Source organism: Barbus barbus, assembly GCF_936440315.1.
Source record: "Barbus barbus genome assembly, chromosome: 30".
NCBI lineage: Eukaryota > Metazoa > Chordata > Actinopteri > Cypriniformes > Cyprinidae > Barbus > Barbus barbus.
This window is the reverse complement of record NC_136758.1, coordinates 27,904,446-27,922,700: the sequence shown is the minus strand read 5'-3', so window position 1 is coordinate 27,922,700 and position 18,255 is coordinate 27,904,446. Positions and strand designations below refer to the sequence as shown.

The following is an 18,255-nucleotide window of genomic DNA, read 5'->3' as shown; positions in this document are numbered from 1 at the left end:
AGCGTGGACTTGTGGTCTGATTTGAGCGTTCTCGGGGTGAAGGGTTTCTCCTGAGTGAAGCGATGAGCGTGTTTCAGCAGAACGTCTCCGCCGTAGGTCTTCTGTGTGGGATCCTGAAAGCTTCTGTATCCTCTCTGACTGGCATACGTGGCACAGGACGGACCCGCAGGATGCCAGTGAGAGTTTGGGCTTCGGTAAGTCAGCTCTGAGGCGGATGGGAAATGGTTTGAAGGGGACGGATATACGATTTGTTTGGAGTGGAATGAGGTACTGATTCTGGGTGAGGACATCAGAGATTGGTCCAGGTAATGATAGGCACTGTCGTCACCCTGAACAGAGGGTCTGCTCTGGAAACAAAGAGTGAACTTCAGTTCCGAGTACAATTTTTGCACAGCAATCTAACATAGGAACCATAGGATTTTATCTTACATTCTTAGAAGTACAGGAAGTTCTTGAGTTTATCCTAGTGCTCCTCTGGGAAGTGGATCTTCCTGATTGACTCCGAGTGTCTTTCCTTAATTGCTCACGGCGCTTTTGATCAACATCTACAAAAAATATTCAAAAAATCATCAACAAAAAGTTTTATTAACGTATTAGTACAGCATATCTGGAAAAATAAATTTTAAAATATATTTTATTTGACGCATTACATTTATATAGGCATATAAATATATACATTATATGTTATATATTTTAAAATGTAATGTATACATTTATATAATATAAATAGATATGTTTAAATATATTTTATAATGCATTTATATTATATATTTTATACAATATTTAATTGTATTACATAAACTAATATAAATTGATATTATATAAATTCACACATGAGATTTAATATAATTTAAATTGCTCAAATTATTTTAGCATAAAGTGGATTTGTAATATGGCATGTTTACTTACATTTGGCATTGCTGTGCATGCTTTTAGGCACTGAACAGTCCACAACAGCTAAAAGAAAACAAAAGAAGTGGTTAAGTTTATAAACAAGACCAACACATAAGGCATAAAGGAAATGCAATAAAAAGCCAGTGCCTTGATGATAAAGATGTAAAAGCTATAAGCTTGGTATCCTTGTACCAGCAGCACATATCTGAATTACCTTTAGCTGAATACAGCTTTCTGTAATGTGACAACATGTGGTCTTTAATCATGTATTGATTCATCAGTTTGCCAGATGAGCCAAGACAGTAACCTGCAAGAAGAATATTACAGACTATAATAATCTATCAAGCACAATAAATACATCAATATTGATAAATAATCGCCTGAAATTAGATTATATTCTAACATCCCCTCAGAAAACAACTAATCAAATGGTCTCAGATAGCATTACTTTGCTTTTACCATGCTACATTTAAAAATAATTGATATTAACGCGACATCACGTCCAAATACGTGACATTACAAGGGTACCACGCCTTAAAAACATGGTAATACCATGGTACTTTTTGTTTAGTGTTTTGTAAAGGATCGTGATTTAACGCGTCTCTCTTAAATGCGCGTGTCATGGACATAAAAACGGATTAAAGAGACTTTGATCGTCTGTGTTTGGTCAGATTATTATATTTGATTTGGCCAATATCATTTAACGTTACCTGGTTTAGGCTCCATGATGAGAAACTCTGGCAGGAACCTCATGCCCAAAATACTCGTGTTTCAGCGGAAATCATCGTGTTTAACGTTCATACGAACGTCTGAGGTAATGCAGTCAAATTAATAATACTTGATAAATAAATATATTTGATTGTATATTCACAGTTATCATCTTTGATGTTTTGCAAGCTACCAGCTATCTGTCCTCGCTACCGTGAAGCTTCGCCGTCGCCATGTTGGTTGCTATGCGTGCGTCTGACGTCATGAAGTCGGTAACGTAATCACGCACATGCCCCCAACTTCAACTCAGCAGTCTTGACATTTTTTTAAAATAAAATAATATGAAATATAACCATATTTGTAAAAACCTTTTGTATTCTTACCGCCAAAATCTGGTTCTCCGTCTAAATCTTCTGCGAACAACAGTAATTTAAAATAGAAATGGGAAAGGAATGAGGCTAGGGCATTGGTTTGATTTTGACATTGGTATCAAACAGCACACCTAGGTTCCTAACTGATGACGAAGAACTTACAGAGCAGCCGTCAAGTGTTAGACAGTGTTCTGAGATGGGGGTTTTAGGTCGCACTAAAAGAAAACGCATCACTAAGATCCAGTAGAGAGATACAACCACGATCAGATGATAGAAGCAGGTCATTAGTAACTCTAATGAGAGCAGTCTCAGTACTATGATACGGTCTAAATCCTGACTGGAAATCCTCACAGATACCATTTTTCTCTAAGAAGGAATATAATTGTGAGGATACTACCTTTTCTAGTATCTTTAACAGAAAAGGGAGATTCAAGATCAGTCTGTAATTAACTAGATCTTTAGGGCCAAGTTGTGTTTTTTTAATGAGAGGCTTAATTACAGCCAATTTAGAGGTTGTGGGCGCATATTCTAATGACAATAGACAAAAGAGGATCTATGACTTCTGGAAGCAGCTCTTTTAGTAGCTTAGTTGGAATAGGGTCTAACATATGTTGTTGGATTAGCTGATTTAACAAGTTTATACAATTCTTCCTCTCCTATAATAGAGAATGAGTGGAATTGTTCCTCGGGGGATCTATAGTGCACTATCTGATGCAATACTGTAGCTGACGGCTGCATGGTTACAATCTTATCTCTAATAGTATCGATCTTGGAGGTAAAATAGTTCATAAAGTCATTACTGTACTGTTGGGAAATGCCAAGACCTGCTGATACTTTATTTTTTGTTAATTTAGCCACTGTATTGAATAAATACCTGGGGTTATGTTTGTTTTCTTCTAGAAGAGATGAAAAGTAATCAGATCTAGCAGGTTTTAATGCTTTTCTGTAGGATAGGGTACTTTCCCATCAAGCAATACGAAATACCTCTAGTTTTGTTTTCCACCTGCGCTATTTTATTGTTAAATCACTTTGGCTGCGTCCGAAACCGCCTACTCAAGCACTAAAAGAGTACATACTCTACAGCCAAATCTCGTTGAGTATGAATGATATCCGCCATGTTTACGTTATCATGTGATTTATGACGTTATAACAAGTGCAAAAACAAACACAAAAAATATATGAGCGACAGGTTTAATTCATCTATCTGTAAATATTTTGATGCTGATGAAATTTGCTAATTTTTGGTCTTGTTGAAGAAACAGCTGCCCTTATGATTGTAGTATAACCAACAAATTTTGGGTGATTTAAGTTTTTATATTTTTAACTCAACTAATATAACCCTACAGTTTAATCCTTAAAGATATTATTTTTTATTACGAAAAAACAAAATCGTTATCTCTTGAATATGTAATTAATTTCTTAATTTTATATGCAAAATTGTTCATCCACATGCAAAACTGGCTTAAATCTCAGTAGGACATCCAGGAACTACTCTTCTATGAATACTGAGGTTTCGGACATACTTATTCGCTCGCCTACTGCTTTCCCCCTACCATATAGTACAGAAGTAGGCGGTTTCGGACGGAGCCTTTGCCTATCAAAGACAAACTGTCAAAATTGAATTGTAAAATTGTGAATGAGTGGAGATGAAACCCTCAGAACCAAATCAAGCTTTCTATTGGCTAGTGACTCTTTAGAACGTTCTCATTTGCTAATGCATAAACTCTACAGGCCCAGAGGAGAATCAAAGGCAATCAATTAAGACGAAAAGGGAGGAGTCACCTTAATTCAAAGCTGTACTTAATGCCAAAGACAAGCACTGGTGGGTATTGTGTCAATACTTGTCAGGATGGGCTTTTTGCAAGGTGTGTTAGTGCTGGCTGTGATTGTTGCATTTGACCTGAAGAATGTATGGGGAATTTTGCGATACAATCAAAGTCCAGTAAGCGTGAAGCCACAATCAGATACTTTGCAAAAGGCTTCTCAGTTTCAGGCTCTTGACTCCAGAGGATTTGCACAAGAGCCTCTTGGTCTTCAGGAGAAGCAGATGTTGCAGGGTCCAGTCAAGCCTCTGGACTGGAGGTTTCCCATTGTTCCAGAGGTGCAGAGAGAGGTGGCGGTGGACTTCCAGTTGAGGCAACCTGTGACTCCCAGTAGTGTAGCTATTCAATGCGGTGAGAACTGGATTCATGTTGAGGTACAGCAGGACTTGTTTAGCAATGGTCAGCTGATCCAGCCATCTGGTCTGTCTTTGGGAGGATGTCCTGTTGTTGGTTGGGTCCCTGGCTCCAGGGTGCTGTTCTTTGAGAATGAACTACAGGACTGTAACAGTGTGTTGATGGTAGGAACTTAAATATTGCTGGACTAGTTGTACACTACTAAAAATAAAGGTTATTTATTGGTTTCAATGGTTACCTGACAGTTCCGCTCTTCATAGTGGAAAACTGTTCTTAAGAATTGATCACTGAAAGGTTCCTTGAACCGAAAGGGGTTCTATTGCCTGGCTGTTAAAATCTTTTAGAAATTCTAAGTGTCAAGTATGACCTCTTGGTTAACAACTTAAATCTGTTACAGACGACCGAGGATGAACTTGTCTACACCTTTACTCTTACCTACACACCTGAGGCGCTCTCTGGCACTCCGATAACTCGTGCCGATGGTGCAGTTGTTGGCGTTCAATGCCACTATCAAAGGTAAGTGACTTTCAGCTTAGTTTCTTGTTGTGATTCAACTGGAAGACTACTTATTTGGTACCACCTTGAACCGCAGGTTTCATAGTGCAAGCAGTAATGCCTTGAGGCCAACTTGGGTCCCTTATGCTTCAACGGAGGTTGGCGAGGAAGTCTTGATGTTCTCCCTGAAGCTCATGATGGGTTGGTGCAGTTTCTTTAGACCTGCCTTCTGAATGAGGCTGTGCCTAAACTGTTCTTCCTACTTGCAGATGACTGGTCCTATGAGAGGCCCTCATACACTTATTTCCTGGGTGACACTATTAATATTGAGGCGTCTGTGAAGGTGTACAACCATGTCCCACTGCGTGTGTTTGTGGACCACTGTGTGGCCACTCAAGTACCTGATGTGACTGCTCTTCCGAGATATTCCTTCATTGAGAATCATGGGTAAGGTTGATGCTATAGTCTTGTTGTTTTTCTCCCTGTAACCGCTTTGTCAATGAGAACTAGGGCAAGTCAACTTCAATCAGTGACTCGAGGTTTGAGTTCCTCATTCTAAGTGCTTTTTGCTATCACCTAAGAATCATTGGGTCATGGCACTTGATGGTTTGGAGTTCTTGAGCTGCTCCTTAACTTTTGTCCCGGTTAAGGAAGCGTGACTTGATGCTAGAGTCAACATTGAGTTCTGTGACCACTTTTTATCAGGTGCCTTGTGGATGCCAAGGCTACTGCTTCCAGCTCACGCTTCATGCCTCAAACCCAGAAAGACAAGATCCAATTCCAGCTGGAGGCCTTCATGTTCCAGGAGGGAGACAGTCCTTATGTACGTACTATGAGTGTTGAATGAATTTGCTTTCTCTTCCCATCCGCTCTGGTTTTGTGATCTCTTACCCGTGGTGTCTCTTGCAGATCTACATGACGTGTATTCTGAAGGCCAGTCTTGCTTCTGCACCCAGTGACGGTCTCCACAAATCCTGTTCCTTTGCCAATGGGTATGTTAATGCTGCTTATCAACACGAAGGTGCAGTGTCTTATTTTTATTTTTAAATCCTTGCAGATGGTTCGCTGCTGATGGAAACCACCAGGTTTGTGGTTGCTGTGACTCAACATGTGGTCCTGATGGTGGAACTGCTGCTTCTCCCTCTGGTAAATGGCTGCTTTAAGATTGCTTTTGACATTTTCAAGTGCTGTACTTTATGATGTTTTTCCTCTAGGCATTCAGTGGGAAGGGAAGGCCACACTCAGTCCTATAATGGTTCAAGAGCAACCGAAGACTTTAGCTGGTTTTCAATAAATGGTGTGGAAACCTATTGTATGTCTTGGGTTTTTTTTTTTTTTTTTACCCAATTTTGAGTGGGGAAACTGGTAGTCCTACTGTTCCGATTCTCTTTCCAGAAGGAAAAGTTCTGTTTTCTTGGTAGGGAAACTGATAACCTTTAAAGACTGACCAACTGTGACCTGTTTGAATGGCTTAAGTGGAATACATTGCCCATAAAGCTAATTCCATGAATGCAGGGCTGTCAAACTCCAGTTTAGCGACGACCCTAATTAAATACCTGATCCAGCTAATCAAGTCCTTGAAACTCTGCAGGGCTGTGGCCCTCCAGGAACTGAATTTGTCACCCTTGCGCTAATCGGAGTTTGTGCCAAGAGTTATGCTTGAACTAGAGGTCTGCACAGGACTATTTAAATCCTACGACTGTACAGGTCCTTTTCAAAAAATTAGCATATTGTGATAGTTCATTATTTTCTGTAATGTACTGATAAACATTAGACTTTCATATATTTTAGATTCATTACAACACAACTGAAGTAGTTCAAGCCTTTTGTTTTAATATTGATTGATTTTGGCATACAGCTCATGAAAACCCAAAATTCCTATCTCAAAAAATTAGCATATCATGAAAAGGTTCTCTAAACGAGCTATTAACCTAATCATCTGAATCAACTAATTAACTCTAAACACCTGCAAAAGATTCCTGAGGCTTTTAAAAACTCCCAGCCTGGTTCATTACTCAAAACCGCAATCATGGGTAAGACTGCCGACCTGACTGCTGTCCAGAAGGCCATCATTGACACCCTCAAGCAAGAGGGTAAGACACAAAGAAATTTCTGAACGAATAGGCTGTTCCCAGAGTGCTGTATCAAGGCACCTCTGTGGGAAGGAAAAAGTGTGGCAGAAAACGCAGCACAACGAGAAGAGGTGACCGGACCCTGAGGAAGATTGTGGAGAAGGACCGATTCCAGACCTTGGGGGACCTGCGGAAGAAGTGGACTGAGTCTGGAGTAGAAACATCCAGAGCCACCGTGTACAGGCGTGTGCAGGAAATGGGCTACAGGTGCCGCATTCCCCAGGTCAAGCCACTTTTGAACCAGAAACGGCGGCAGAAGCGCCTGACCTACAGAGAAGCAGCACTGGACTGTTGCTCAGTGGTCCAAAGTACTTTTTTCGGATGAAAGCAAATTTTGCATGTCATTCGGAAATCAAGGTGCCAGAGTCTGGAGGAAGACTGGGGAGAGGGAAATGCCAAAATGCCTGAAGTCCAGTGTCAAGTACCCACAGTCAGTGATGGTCTGGGGTGCCATGTCAGCTGCTGGTGTTGGTCCACTGTGTTTTATCAAGGGCAGGGTCAATGCAGCTAGCTATCAGGAGATTTTGGAGCACTTCATGCTTCCATCTGCTGAAAAGCTTTATGGAGATGATTTCATTTTTCAGCACGACCTGGCACCTGCTCACAGTGCCAAAACCACTGGTAAATGGTTTACTGACCATGGTATTACTGTGCTCAATTGGCCTGCCAACTCTCCTGACCTGAACCCCATAGAGAATCTGTGGGATATTGTGAAGAGAAAGTTGAGAGACGCAAGACCCAACACTCTGGATGAGCTTGAGGCCGCTATCGAAGCATCCTGGGCCTCCATAACACCTCAGCAGTAGCACAGGCTGATTGCTTCCATGCCACGCCGCATTGAAGCAGTCATTTCTGCAAAAGGATTCCCGACCAAGTATTGAGTGCATAACTGAACATAATTATTTGAAGGTTGACTTTTTTTTGTATTAAAAACAATTTTCTTTTATTGGTCGGATGAAATATGCTAATTGTTTGAGATAGGAATTTTGGGTTTTCATGAGCTGTATGCCAAAATCATCAATATTAAAACAATAAAAGGCTTGAACTACTTCAGTTGTGTTGTAATGAATCTAAAATATATGAAAGTCTAATGTTTATCAGTACATTACAGAAAATAATGAACTTTATCACAATATGCTTATTTTTTGAAAAGGACCTGTATATCCCCGCATCCACCTGCTATATTCACTTTGTTCACCTGCTGTCGGCTTGGAATGACTTTCTTCCTGACAGTTCCTGCTAAATTTAGATTTCAGTTTTACTCATCTTGTCAACAGTTTTTGAATTTATTGGCAGCAGAGTTTTAAATGAACTTTGTCTTGAGAGCCACGGGAATGCAGATCTCTAGCTTGAACACCTACTTCGTTGAAGCTCTGCTGATATCTTGCATGCGTCTTATGCAGTGAATTTATTGCTCCATGTTGGTAACTTGTAGTTTCATTTGTCCTTGCACCCCCAAATAGATTTGATTGTAGTTTTAATTTTATTTATTTTTTTTCCCCAATATTCTTGTTGATTACTCTTCTGGACCAGAGTGGGGACCTGCTGGTACAGTCATTATTTTAAGTCAATAGATAAGTACATTCAGTTTTCAATGGGTCAATACTGGCATTTTCCACTTTTGAGAGTTGTCCACCTTCAAATGGGTTATTTGTAGGTCTCGTGTATTTTTAATCAGGAAAATTGCATGTATCTTATATAAGGTCAGCTTAATATTTAGTGTGCCAAATAGAACCTGTACTTATGTAAGGTTTTTGTGTAGTAGCAGATCAGTTATAATTGCAAAAAAATCATTGACTACATTCAAATTAAACCTTAATATTGTTTGGAATTAAGATGTGTGGAATTCCAGTGGATGACTTTTTGAAATCTGTTGGTTTTACACTTGTGCAACATCTCAGGCATTTTGTTTCTTGCACAGTTTCGCTAATATCACTTTGCGAGTGTGCTCATACCACGGTGATGGACTCTTTACTTAATCTTCATTAAGCAAAAAGGAACAACAGTCTCTAAAGTGCTAGAAAAGAGAGAGTCCATAGTTTCTGTTTGGTGAGCAAGTGATGTAATGCTAAATTTTTTCAGAGCTGCTCTAATAATAAACTAAAATCTCTTAAAGAGATAATGAAAAATCTCTATTTGTTTGATTGTGCTATTTTATTGTTAAATCAAGTTCAAGTTGAGCTTTATTGTCATTCCGCTACATGTGGGGACATACAGTGGAACGAAATGTCATGTCTCGCAGGACCACGGTGCTACATAAATACAGACATACAACAATGAAGTAAAAAACACTATAAACCTATACACTACTAACCTACTGACAGATTTAACTATAAGTATACTATATATAAGTATTTACCCTATACAAACTAAAAGGATGAAAAAAATACAACTATACGAATGCTTCACATAAATATTACCCTATACAAACTAAAAAATAGAAGATAAAAAATACAAACTATACGAATGCTTCACAAATACTGTACAGTACATGTGCAAAGAGAGACATTTGAGTCAGCAGCTGGTTGGGGAACAGTGCAGGATGATTTGTAGTGCATGAGCATGTAAACATACATACTGTATATTGCTGAGTCTTTTGTGAGATTGTTCACACGCAGCAGTGTGTGTAAGTGTCCATAGTGCACATAGTGTAAAGTGTAAGTGTCCATAGTGTAAAGTGTCCATAGTGCACATAGAGGAGAGTGTGTTACTACAGGTGGTTTGTACAGGCCCACTCACCTGTGTGTATCACACTTTGAATTGCACAAAAAATAAAAATAAAATAAATTAAAAAAATTAAAGTTCCATACAGTTTTTCTTTGGTGTGGGGGGTGGTCCATGTTTCAGGAGGTAGGGGTTTGCATGGGGTTTCAGAGGGGGGCGGGGTGGTTTGAGTTCAGGGCTCTCACAGCCTGGGGGAAAAAGCTGTTGAGCAGTCTGGCGGAGCGGGCTCTGATGCTCCGGTACCGTCTTCCTGATGGTAGGAGCTGGAAGAGACTGTGGGAGGGATGGGTGGAGTCCTTCACGATGCTGTTGGTTTTGCTGGAGCATCGTGTAAGGAAGATGTCCAGGATGGAGGGGAGAGGGGCACCGATGATCTTTGCAGCTGTGTTCACTGTCCGCTGGAGGGTCTTGCGGTCAGCAGCACTGCAGTTCCCGTACCAGACAGTGATGCAGCTGGTCAGCACACTCTCAATGGTGCCTCTGTAGAATGTGGTGAGGATGGGTGGAGGGAGACTTGCTCTTTTCAGCCGGCGGAGAAAGTGTAGGCGCTGTTGTGCCTTTTTGGAGAGTGACATGGTGTTGGTGGTCCAGGTGAGATCCTCTGTGATGTGCACCCCCAGGAATTTAGTGCTGCTGACTCTCTCCACAGTCGAGCTGTCGATGGTCAGTGGGGGGTGGTCAACGGAGTTTCTTCTGAAGTCCATCACAACCTCCTTTGTCTTCTCCACATTGAGGGACAGGTTGTTTGTGCCACACCATTCAGCCAGCTGTGCCACTTCCTCTCTGTAGTGCGTTTCATCATTGTTGCTGATGAGACCTACCACTGTTGTGTCATCAGCAAACTTGATGATGTGGTTGGAGCTGAACTTGGCAGTGCAGTTGTGGTTCAGCAGTGTGAAGAGCAGCGGGCTGAGCACACAGCCTTGTGGGGCACCTGTGCTCAGTGTTGTAGTGCTCGAGGTGTTGTTGCCGACACGGACTGACTGAGGTCTTCCAGTTAGAAAGTCCAGGATCCAGTTACAAAGGGAATTGTTAAGGCCCAGCAGGTTTATCTTATTTATGAGCTGTTGTGGGATTATTGTGTTGAATGCCGAGCTGAAGTCAATGAACAGCATTCTAACATAGGAGTCTTTATTTTCTAGGTGGGTAAGAGCCAGGTGGAGGGTGGAGGAAATTGCATCGTCCGTAGAACGGTTTGGACGGTATGCAAACTGGAGCGGGTCGAGTGTGTTGGGGAGGCTGGTTTTGATGTTATGCATGACTAGCCTCTCAAAGCACTTCATCATGATTGGAGTCAGTGCTATGGGACGGTAGTCATTGAGACCGGACACAGGTGATTTCTTTGGTACCGGTATGATTGTTGTGGATTTGAGACATGTGGGGACGACTGTCTGGCTCAGCGAGGTGTTGAAGATATCTGTTAGGACATCTGTCAGCTGTACAGCACAGTCTCTCAGAACACGGCCAGGTATGTTGTCAGGACCCGCAGCCTTGCGTGGGTTATTCCTAGATAGGGTCTTCCTTAAAATCACTTTGGCTGTGTCTGAAACCGCCTACTCAAGCGCTAAAAGAGTACATACTCTACAGCCAAATCTCGTTGAGTATGAATGATATCCGCCATGTTTACGTTATCATGTGATTTATGACATTATAAGCGCAAAAACAAACACAAAAAATATATGAGCGACGGGTTTAATTCATCTATCTGTAAATATTTTGATGCTGTTGAAATTTGCTAATTTTTGGTCTTGTTGAAGAAACAGCTGCCCTTATGATTGTAGTATAACCAACAAATTTTGGGTTGATTTAAGTTTTCATATTTTTAACTCAAATATAATCCTACAGTTTAATCCTTAAAGATATAATTTTTTTATTACGAAAAACCAAAATCGTTATCTCTTGAATATGTAATTAATTTAATTTTATGTGCAAAATTGTTCATCCACATGCAAAACTGGCTTAAATCTCCTTTGTTTTCCTCTTTTTCTTGTTCAGTGTCTCTCTCGTTTCATCCCTGAGGCTTATAAATAACAAAAACAAATACAATTTTAATGCATTATGATTATATGAATTTTATGATTATTCAAATACATTTAATGTTTTTGTCCCTGCATATAATCTCATATTATGTTGTACGCAAACCCATTATAGTTATGTTTTGTTTTTTTTTGTCATTATGATTGTTCATTGTTAAAGCTACTACCATCTTTCCCTGAGCTTGTATATTCTGAAGTAATAATAATAAATAATAATACAAATAAAATAAGAGCGACAGCCGCACAAACACTAGCATCAATAAATCCACAACCCTACCTAGTATGTTTTCCTCCATGTTTGTAATTTCTGCACAAAGGAGCTGTCAAACAGCTGCTGAAAGATCTTATCTTTGGAGAGGATTGTTGATTTTACACAAAAATGTAATATTACTACTTAGAAATTAATATTACTTCAGAATGCATTGGTTGCCCAACACTTATGAACAATAATAATGATAAATGCTGACCAATAATTAATTATATTTTTTAGTAAAACAAGCAAAATACAATTTGCTTTTTCATATGCCATAGCGATGCATGACTGTACACTAGACAAATGCAGCCAAGGTGAATACATCTCAATTTTCAGTCAAGTAATGAATTTACATTTACATTTATGCATTTAGCAGACGCTTTTATCCAAAGCGACTTACATTGCATTCAAGTTACAGTTTTTAAATTTTTTTATCAGCTCTTAATCAACTAGAATTAATGCATATGTTAATGAAACAATTATATTTTATTTACTGACAACAGGAAACATGAACGAATGAGTATAATGTAAATAAAAGTAACCATGACAATAAATAAACATGTCAACAACACATGAAAAAGCTTTATTCAAACATAATTGTTCCAAAAATCATGTATTTACAGGCAGTGAACCCACATCCTACTGCATCTCAACACAGATGAGCCAGATGAAGCAGCCGACCACTCTGTCCACCTTCACCGGTCTCTGCCATTGCTGCAGTCAGACTGAATCTGATCATGGAAGGGAAAGGGACATCGAGGCTATTGTTGCCTGAGTGCCCAGAGAGGATGAGGAAGTCCACGATGACACCCCCGTACCACCGCTCCGTCTGCTCCAAACATCTATGTGCCTGCTCTCTATGAGAACAACTACCTGTAAAACAATTACACAGAATAAAAAAAATTACATCTCATGTTGTCAGCATTCCATTTCTTGTCAAATTTAATTTCATATGTTTACAATAACATGCTAAGTTTTGATATAGCTGCATTACTTTTGTGGTGTAGTGAACTGGTAAGCAGAAGGTTGCTGGTTCGATCTCTGCAGTCGTCACCAGCGGTGTGTCCTTCAGCAAGCCTTTTTACTCCAGTTTGCTCTAAGGGAATTGGGGTCCCTGTAATAAGAACACTGTAAGTCACTTCGGATAAAAGTGTCTGCCAAACGCATAATTGTACTGCAGCAATTTACAAAACATTAAATGTAAAAAATAAATAAAATGTAAATGCTTTTTTGTGCCTAGGGCACAAACGCTCAATAAAGCTGCTTTTTTCTTCAAGTTTATTTCTTCAAGGTACTACTATAATATAAATGCTTACATATATTACAATTTAAAGGGTTAGTTCACCCAAACATATAAATGCAGTTGTTATTTTCACACATCCACACTGTTCAATCCTTGTGTGTGTGTGTCCTGCTGGTTTCTGTTCAAACAATATCAGTCAATGCAGCCTAACTTTCAGATTCTTTGTGAAATTATTTGACGACGCTTTTGAAGCTTATGAAACTCGTGCTCCATTGACTGATGTTGCATGAACAGAAACCAGCAGGACAAACTTGAATAAAATCACATCCTCAATTTCTTTTGGTCTTTCTCTAGATGCTCTCGCTGGCTCTGGGTTCACTGAGGATGAAGAGACCACAGCAGCATCCGGTCCAGATGAGGCAGTAAGGTCAGGTGGAGTGATGGAGCGTTTAGACCATTTCCAGGATGCTGCTGTGGACTTCTCCATCCTCACCTCACACACCAGTCTGCAGACATTTCAGATCATACAAAGATGCACAAACATAATACACAAGCAATCATTTTAACAGCACAATGTCATTTGATTTCTGTGTTAGAAGCAACAAAATGATTTCTTACTTTATATTTTTGTTTTCCTTTTTTTCCCACAAATGCCGCGGTCACCTGCTCCACCACAAAAGCTCTGCTTAAAATGTACAGAAATCAAGAATCAGAAAAGCACTGTTACAGCTACGTTTATAATTACAATAATTAAAATAAATGACAACTTAAGATTTAAAATCATTTTTGTTCATTTCAGTAATATACTCACTGAGAGCCTTTGATGGCAGCATTCCTCCATCAGTCACTCTTCACTGGATAAACACACGTCTCATCTGTCCCTAACATCCAGACAAGATTCAGTCACCTCTGTGATTCATCTACTCAATACAATACATTTGCACCTTGGGGTAGCTGCTGATGTGTTCACTGGCTTTTTATCCAACACAAATTTAGATTAGATTAGATTCAACTTTATTGTCATTTATGCAGAGTACAAGTACAGAGCTAATAAAATGCAGTTAGCATCTAACCAGAAGTGCAAGAATATAGTGTTTTATATACATAGAAGTGCAGAGTAAATGAAGATATGATTTACAGAATGTACAGTGGAATTGCTATATACAGTATTGAGCAGAGTATATACAGAATATAAATAGGAATGCAATGTAGGGATTGTATGTACATTATGAACAGAGCAATGTAGGATTATATACATTATGAACAGCAGAAACGTGAGAACAGTGGTAATAAATACAGCTGGATGAGTGTGCAAAATATTGATAGAACAATGTATTCTATGCAAAATATGAGTAGTGCAAATGCATGTGTGTAAAGTACTGTGACCAGTGCAGTAATAATAAGCAGGTGCAGGAGTTAGATTAATGGTGTGGCGTTCAGAAGTGTCACAGCCTCGGGGAAGAAGCTCTTCCTGAGCCTACTAGTGCGAGAGCGTAGGCACCTGTAACGCCTGCCGGATGGAAGGAGGGTGAAAAGTCCATGGTTAGGGTGAGAGGCATCCTTGATGATGTTTCTTGCCCTGCCCAGACAGCGCTTATAATAAATGTTCTCAATGGAAGTTAACTGGGTGCCGGTGATCCGTTGAGCAGTTTTCACCACCCGCTGGAGTGCTTTGCGGTCAGATGCGGAGCAATTGCTGTACCATACTGAGATGCAGTTCGTGAGTATGCTCTCAATGGTACAGCGGTAGAATTCCACAAGGATCCTGGGATTCAGGTGAACTTTCTTAAGGCTCCTTAAGAAGTAAAGGCGCTGCTGTGCCTTTTTGACCAGAGTGGAGGTGTTATGGGACCAGGTGAGGTCATCAGAGATGTGGATGCCAAGGAACTTGAAACTCGACACACGCTCCACTACAGCTCCGTTGATGTAGATGGGTGTGTGTGCATGACTCCTAGTCCGCCTGAAGTCCACAATGATCTCCTTTGTCTTCTGGGTGTTTAGCTGTAGATTGTTGGTGGCACACCACACAGCCAGGTGCTGCACCTCATCCCTGTAGGCTGATTCATCGTCATCCTTGATCAGACCTACCACCGTGGTGTCATCTGCAAATTTAATTATGGTGTGCTGATTCCAAGCTGGCTGAGATTGGAGATCAGCTTGGAGGGGATTACTGTATTAAATGCAGAACTGAAGTCTATGAACAGCATTCTCACATGTGTGTTTTGACTGTCCAGGTGGGTGAGGGCAGAGTGAAGCGCTGTTGAGATGGCGTCCTCTGTTGACCTATTGTGGCGATAGGCAAATTGGAATGGGTCTAGTGTAGCAGGGAGACAGGATTTTAAGTGGGATGCAACCAGTTTCTCAAAACACTTGGCAATGATGGGGGTGAGTGCAACAGGACGGAAGTCGTTAGGGACCGAGGCAGTGGAATGTTTCGGTACTGGTACGATGGTGGAGGTTTTGAAGATAGTGGGGACAGTTGTTTGGGCCAGGGACAGATTGAAAATGTCCGTGAAGACCCCAGCTAGCTGCTCCGCACAGGCTTTAAGCACACGACCAGGTATTCCGTCAGGGCCAGCTGCCTTCCGTGCATTCACCTTACGCAGAGTGGAGTAGACATCTGATGTGGAGAGTGTGAGAGGCAGTTCACTGGGTTGATGCTCAGTTTTGAGTGAGATCTCCTTATTATTTTGATCAAAACGAGCATAAAAGTGATTGAGCTCGTCTGGGAGGGAGGCAGAGCTGGAGGGGGGCACAGAGTTAGGTGGTTTGTAATCTGTGATAGATTGTATGCCTTGCCACATACGCCGGGGGTCTGAAGAATTGAAGTGTTCTTCAATCTTCTATTTGTGTGTGTGTTTGGCCTGGCAGATACCCTTCCTCAGGTTGGCTCTGGCTGAGCTGTAAGCCTCCTGGTCTCCGGACCTGAAGGCTGCATCTCTTGCTTTGAGCAGGAGGCGAACCTCTCTGTTCATCCAGGGCTTCTGATTGGGGAAAATTTTTATTTTTTTGTGTGTGGTCACTCTGCTCACACAGCTGTTGATGTGCTCCATGACAGAGTTGGTATAAATGTCAATGTTAATCTGAGAGTTTGTGGTGGCCTGGACAGCAAACTCACTCCAGTCTGTGTGCTGGAATTGATGTTGAAATGTTCCTTAATTTATCGACAATACTAATGGACACATGAAATAGATAACTTCTGTTTAGTTACTCCATGTAAATTTGTTTATGTTGACAACAGTGAATTCTACTATAATAGCACACATACATCACTCACTCAGATGTCTGGTCATGTTGTGATGTGCTCATCTGTAATTCTTTTAGAATATTTTACTGTCTCATATTAAACAGACATTTAATCATCTTTAAGATGTATAAGGTTTATGTAAATGCTCTTTGGAGACGTGCGTGTGTTTACTGGAGCTCAAGAAATGTGATTTTAACACATGTATCCTCTCACGTGGGGCTTCTGGGATTGAAAAGTGTCCATCGGATGAACACTCAAGAATCTGGGCAGAAGCAGTAGGACATCCAGGAACTACTCTTCTATGAATACTGAGGTTTCGGACATACTTATTCACTCGCCTACTGCTTTTCCCCTACCATATAGTAGAGAAGTAGGCGGTTTCGGACGCAGCCTTTGCCTATCAAAAACAAACTGTCAAAATTGAATTGTAAAATTGTGAATGAGTGGAGATGAAATCCTCAGAACCAAATCAAGCTTTCTATTGGCTAGTGACTCTTTAGAACGCTCTCATTTGCTAATGCATAAACTCTACAGGCCCAGAGGAGAATCAAAGGCAATCAATTAAGATGAAAAGGGAGGAGCCACCTTAATTCAAAGCTGTACTTAATGGCAAAGACAAGCACTGGTGGGTATTGTGTCAATACTTGTCAGGATGGGCTTTTTGCAAGGTGTGTTAGTGTTGGCTGTGATTGTGGCATTTGACCTGAAGAATGTATGGGGAAGTTTGCGATACAATCAAAGTCCAATAAGCGTGAAGCCACAATCAGATACTTTGCAAAAGGCTTCTCAGTTTCAGGCTCTTGACTCCAGAGGATTTGCACAAGAGCCTCTTGGTCTTCAGGAGAAGCAGGTGTTGCAGGGTCCAGTCAAGCCTCTGGACTGGAGGTTTCCCATTGTTCCAGAGGTGCAGAGAGAGGTGGCGGTGGACTTCCAGTTGAGGCAACCTGTGACTCCCAGTAGTGTAGCTATTCAATGCGGTGAAAACCGGATTCATGTTGAGGTACAGCAGGACTTGTTTAGCAATGGTCAGCTGATCCAGCCATCTGGTCTGTCTTTGGGAGGATGTCCTGTTGTTGGTTGGGTCCCTGGCTCCAGGGTGCTGTTCTTTGAGAATGAACTACAGGACTGTAACAGTGTGTTGATGGTAGGAACTCAAATATTGCTGGACTAGTTGTACCCTACTAAAAATAAAGGTTATCTATTGGTTTCAATGGTTACCTGACAGTTCCGCTCTTCATAGTGGAAAACTGTTCTTAAGAATTGATCACTGACAGTTCCTTGAACCGAAAGGGGTTCTATTGCCTGGCTGTTAAAATCTTTCAGAAGTTCTAATTGTCAAGTAGGACCTCTTGGTTAACAACTTAAATCTGTTACAGATGACAGAGGATGAACTTGTCTACACATTTACTCTTACCTACACACCTGAGGCGCTCTCTGGCACTCCGATAACTCGTGCCGATGGTGCAGTTGTTGGCGCTCAATGCCACTATCAAAGGTAAGTGACTTTCAGCTTAGTTTCTTGTTGTGATTCAACTGGAAGACCACTTATTTGGTACCACCTCGAACCGCAGGTTTCATAGTGCAAGCAGTAATGCCTTGAGGCCAACTTGGGTCCCTTATGCTTCAACGGAGGTTGGCGAGGAAGTCTTGATGTTCTCTCTGAAGCTCATGATGGGTTGGTGCAGTTTCTTTAGGCCTTCTGAATGAGGCTGTGCCTAAACTGTTCTTCCTACTTGCAGATGACTGGTCCTATGAGAGGCCCTCATACACTTATTTCCTGGGTGACACTATTAATATTGAGGCGTCTGTGATGGTATACAACCATGTCCCACTGCGTGTGTTTGTGGACCACTGTGTGGCCACTCAAGTACCTGATGTGACCGCTCTTCCGAGATATTCCTTCATTGAGAATCATGGGTAAGGTTGATGCTATAGTCTTGTTGTTTTTCTACCTGTAACCGCTTTGTCAATGAGA

General features: G+C 40.9%; 2 protein-coding genes across 3 annotated transcripts in view; one reads left to right on the top strand and one right to left on the bottom strand.

Moving 5' to 3' along the window:
* Positions 1-1,859, bottom strand: part of LOC306850210 (spermatogenesis-associated protein 7-like) — a 6,681-nt gene extending 4,822 nt beyond the window's left edge. Inside the window, exons 1-5 of one of the 2 annotated variants that reach the window (XM_079385717.1) lie at positions 1,605-1,859; positions 1,109-1,201; positions 910-957; positions 430-545; positions 1-347 (exon numbers count right to left, since the gene is read on the bottom strand). The exon at positions 1-347 is cut by the window's left edge and continues 93 nt beyond it. In XM_079385717.1, coding sequence (XP_079241843.1) covers positions 1-347; positions 430-545; positions 910-957; positions 1,109-1,201; positions 1,605-1,647 — 647 coding nt within the window. In that variant the 5' untranslated portion in view covers positions 1,648-1,859. The remainder of the gene's footprint in view (positions 348-429; positions 546-909; positions 958-1,108; positions 1,202-1,604) is intronic. The other variant, XM_079385718.1, reaches the window with a different exon arrangement.
* A 1,963-nt stretch (positions 1,860-3,822) lies between these two features.
* Positions 3,823-18,201, top strand: LOC306850480 (uncharacterized protein; the record flags this gene model as incomplete). The annotated part of the gene is made up of 12 exons (XM_079386133.1): positions 3,823-4,314; positions 4,548-4,666; positions 4,743-4,846; positions 4,915-5,092; positions 5,351-5,468; positions 5,555-5,637; positions 5,703-5,791; positions 13,388-13,460; positions 16,932-17,424; positions 17,657-17,775; positions 17,852-17,955; positions 18,020-18,201. 12 exons carry the CDS (start codon positions 3,823-3,825, stop codon positions 18,199-18,201), a joined length of 2,154 nt encoding a protein of 717 aa, XP_079242259.1.
* Positions 18,202-18,255: the final 54 nt, after the last annotated feature.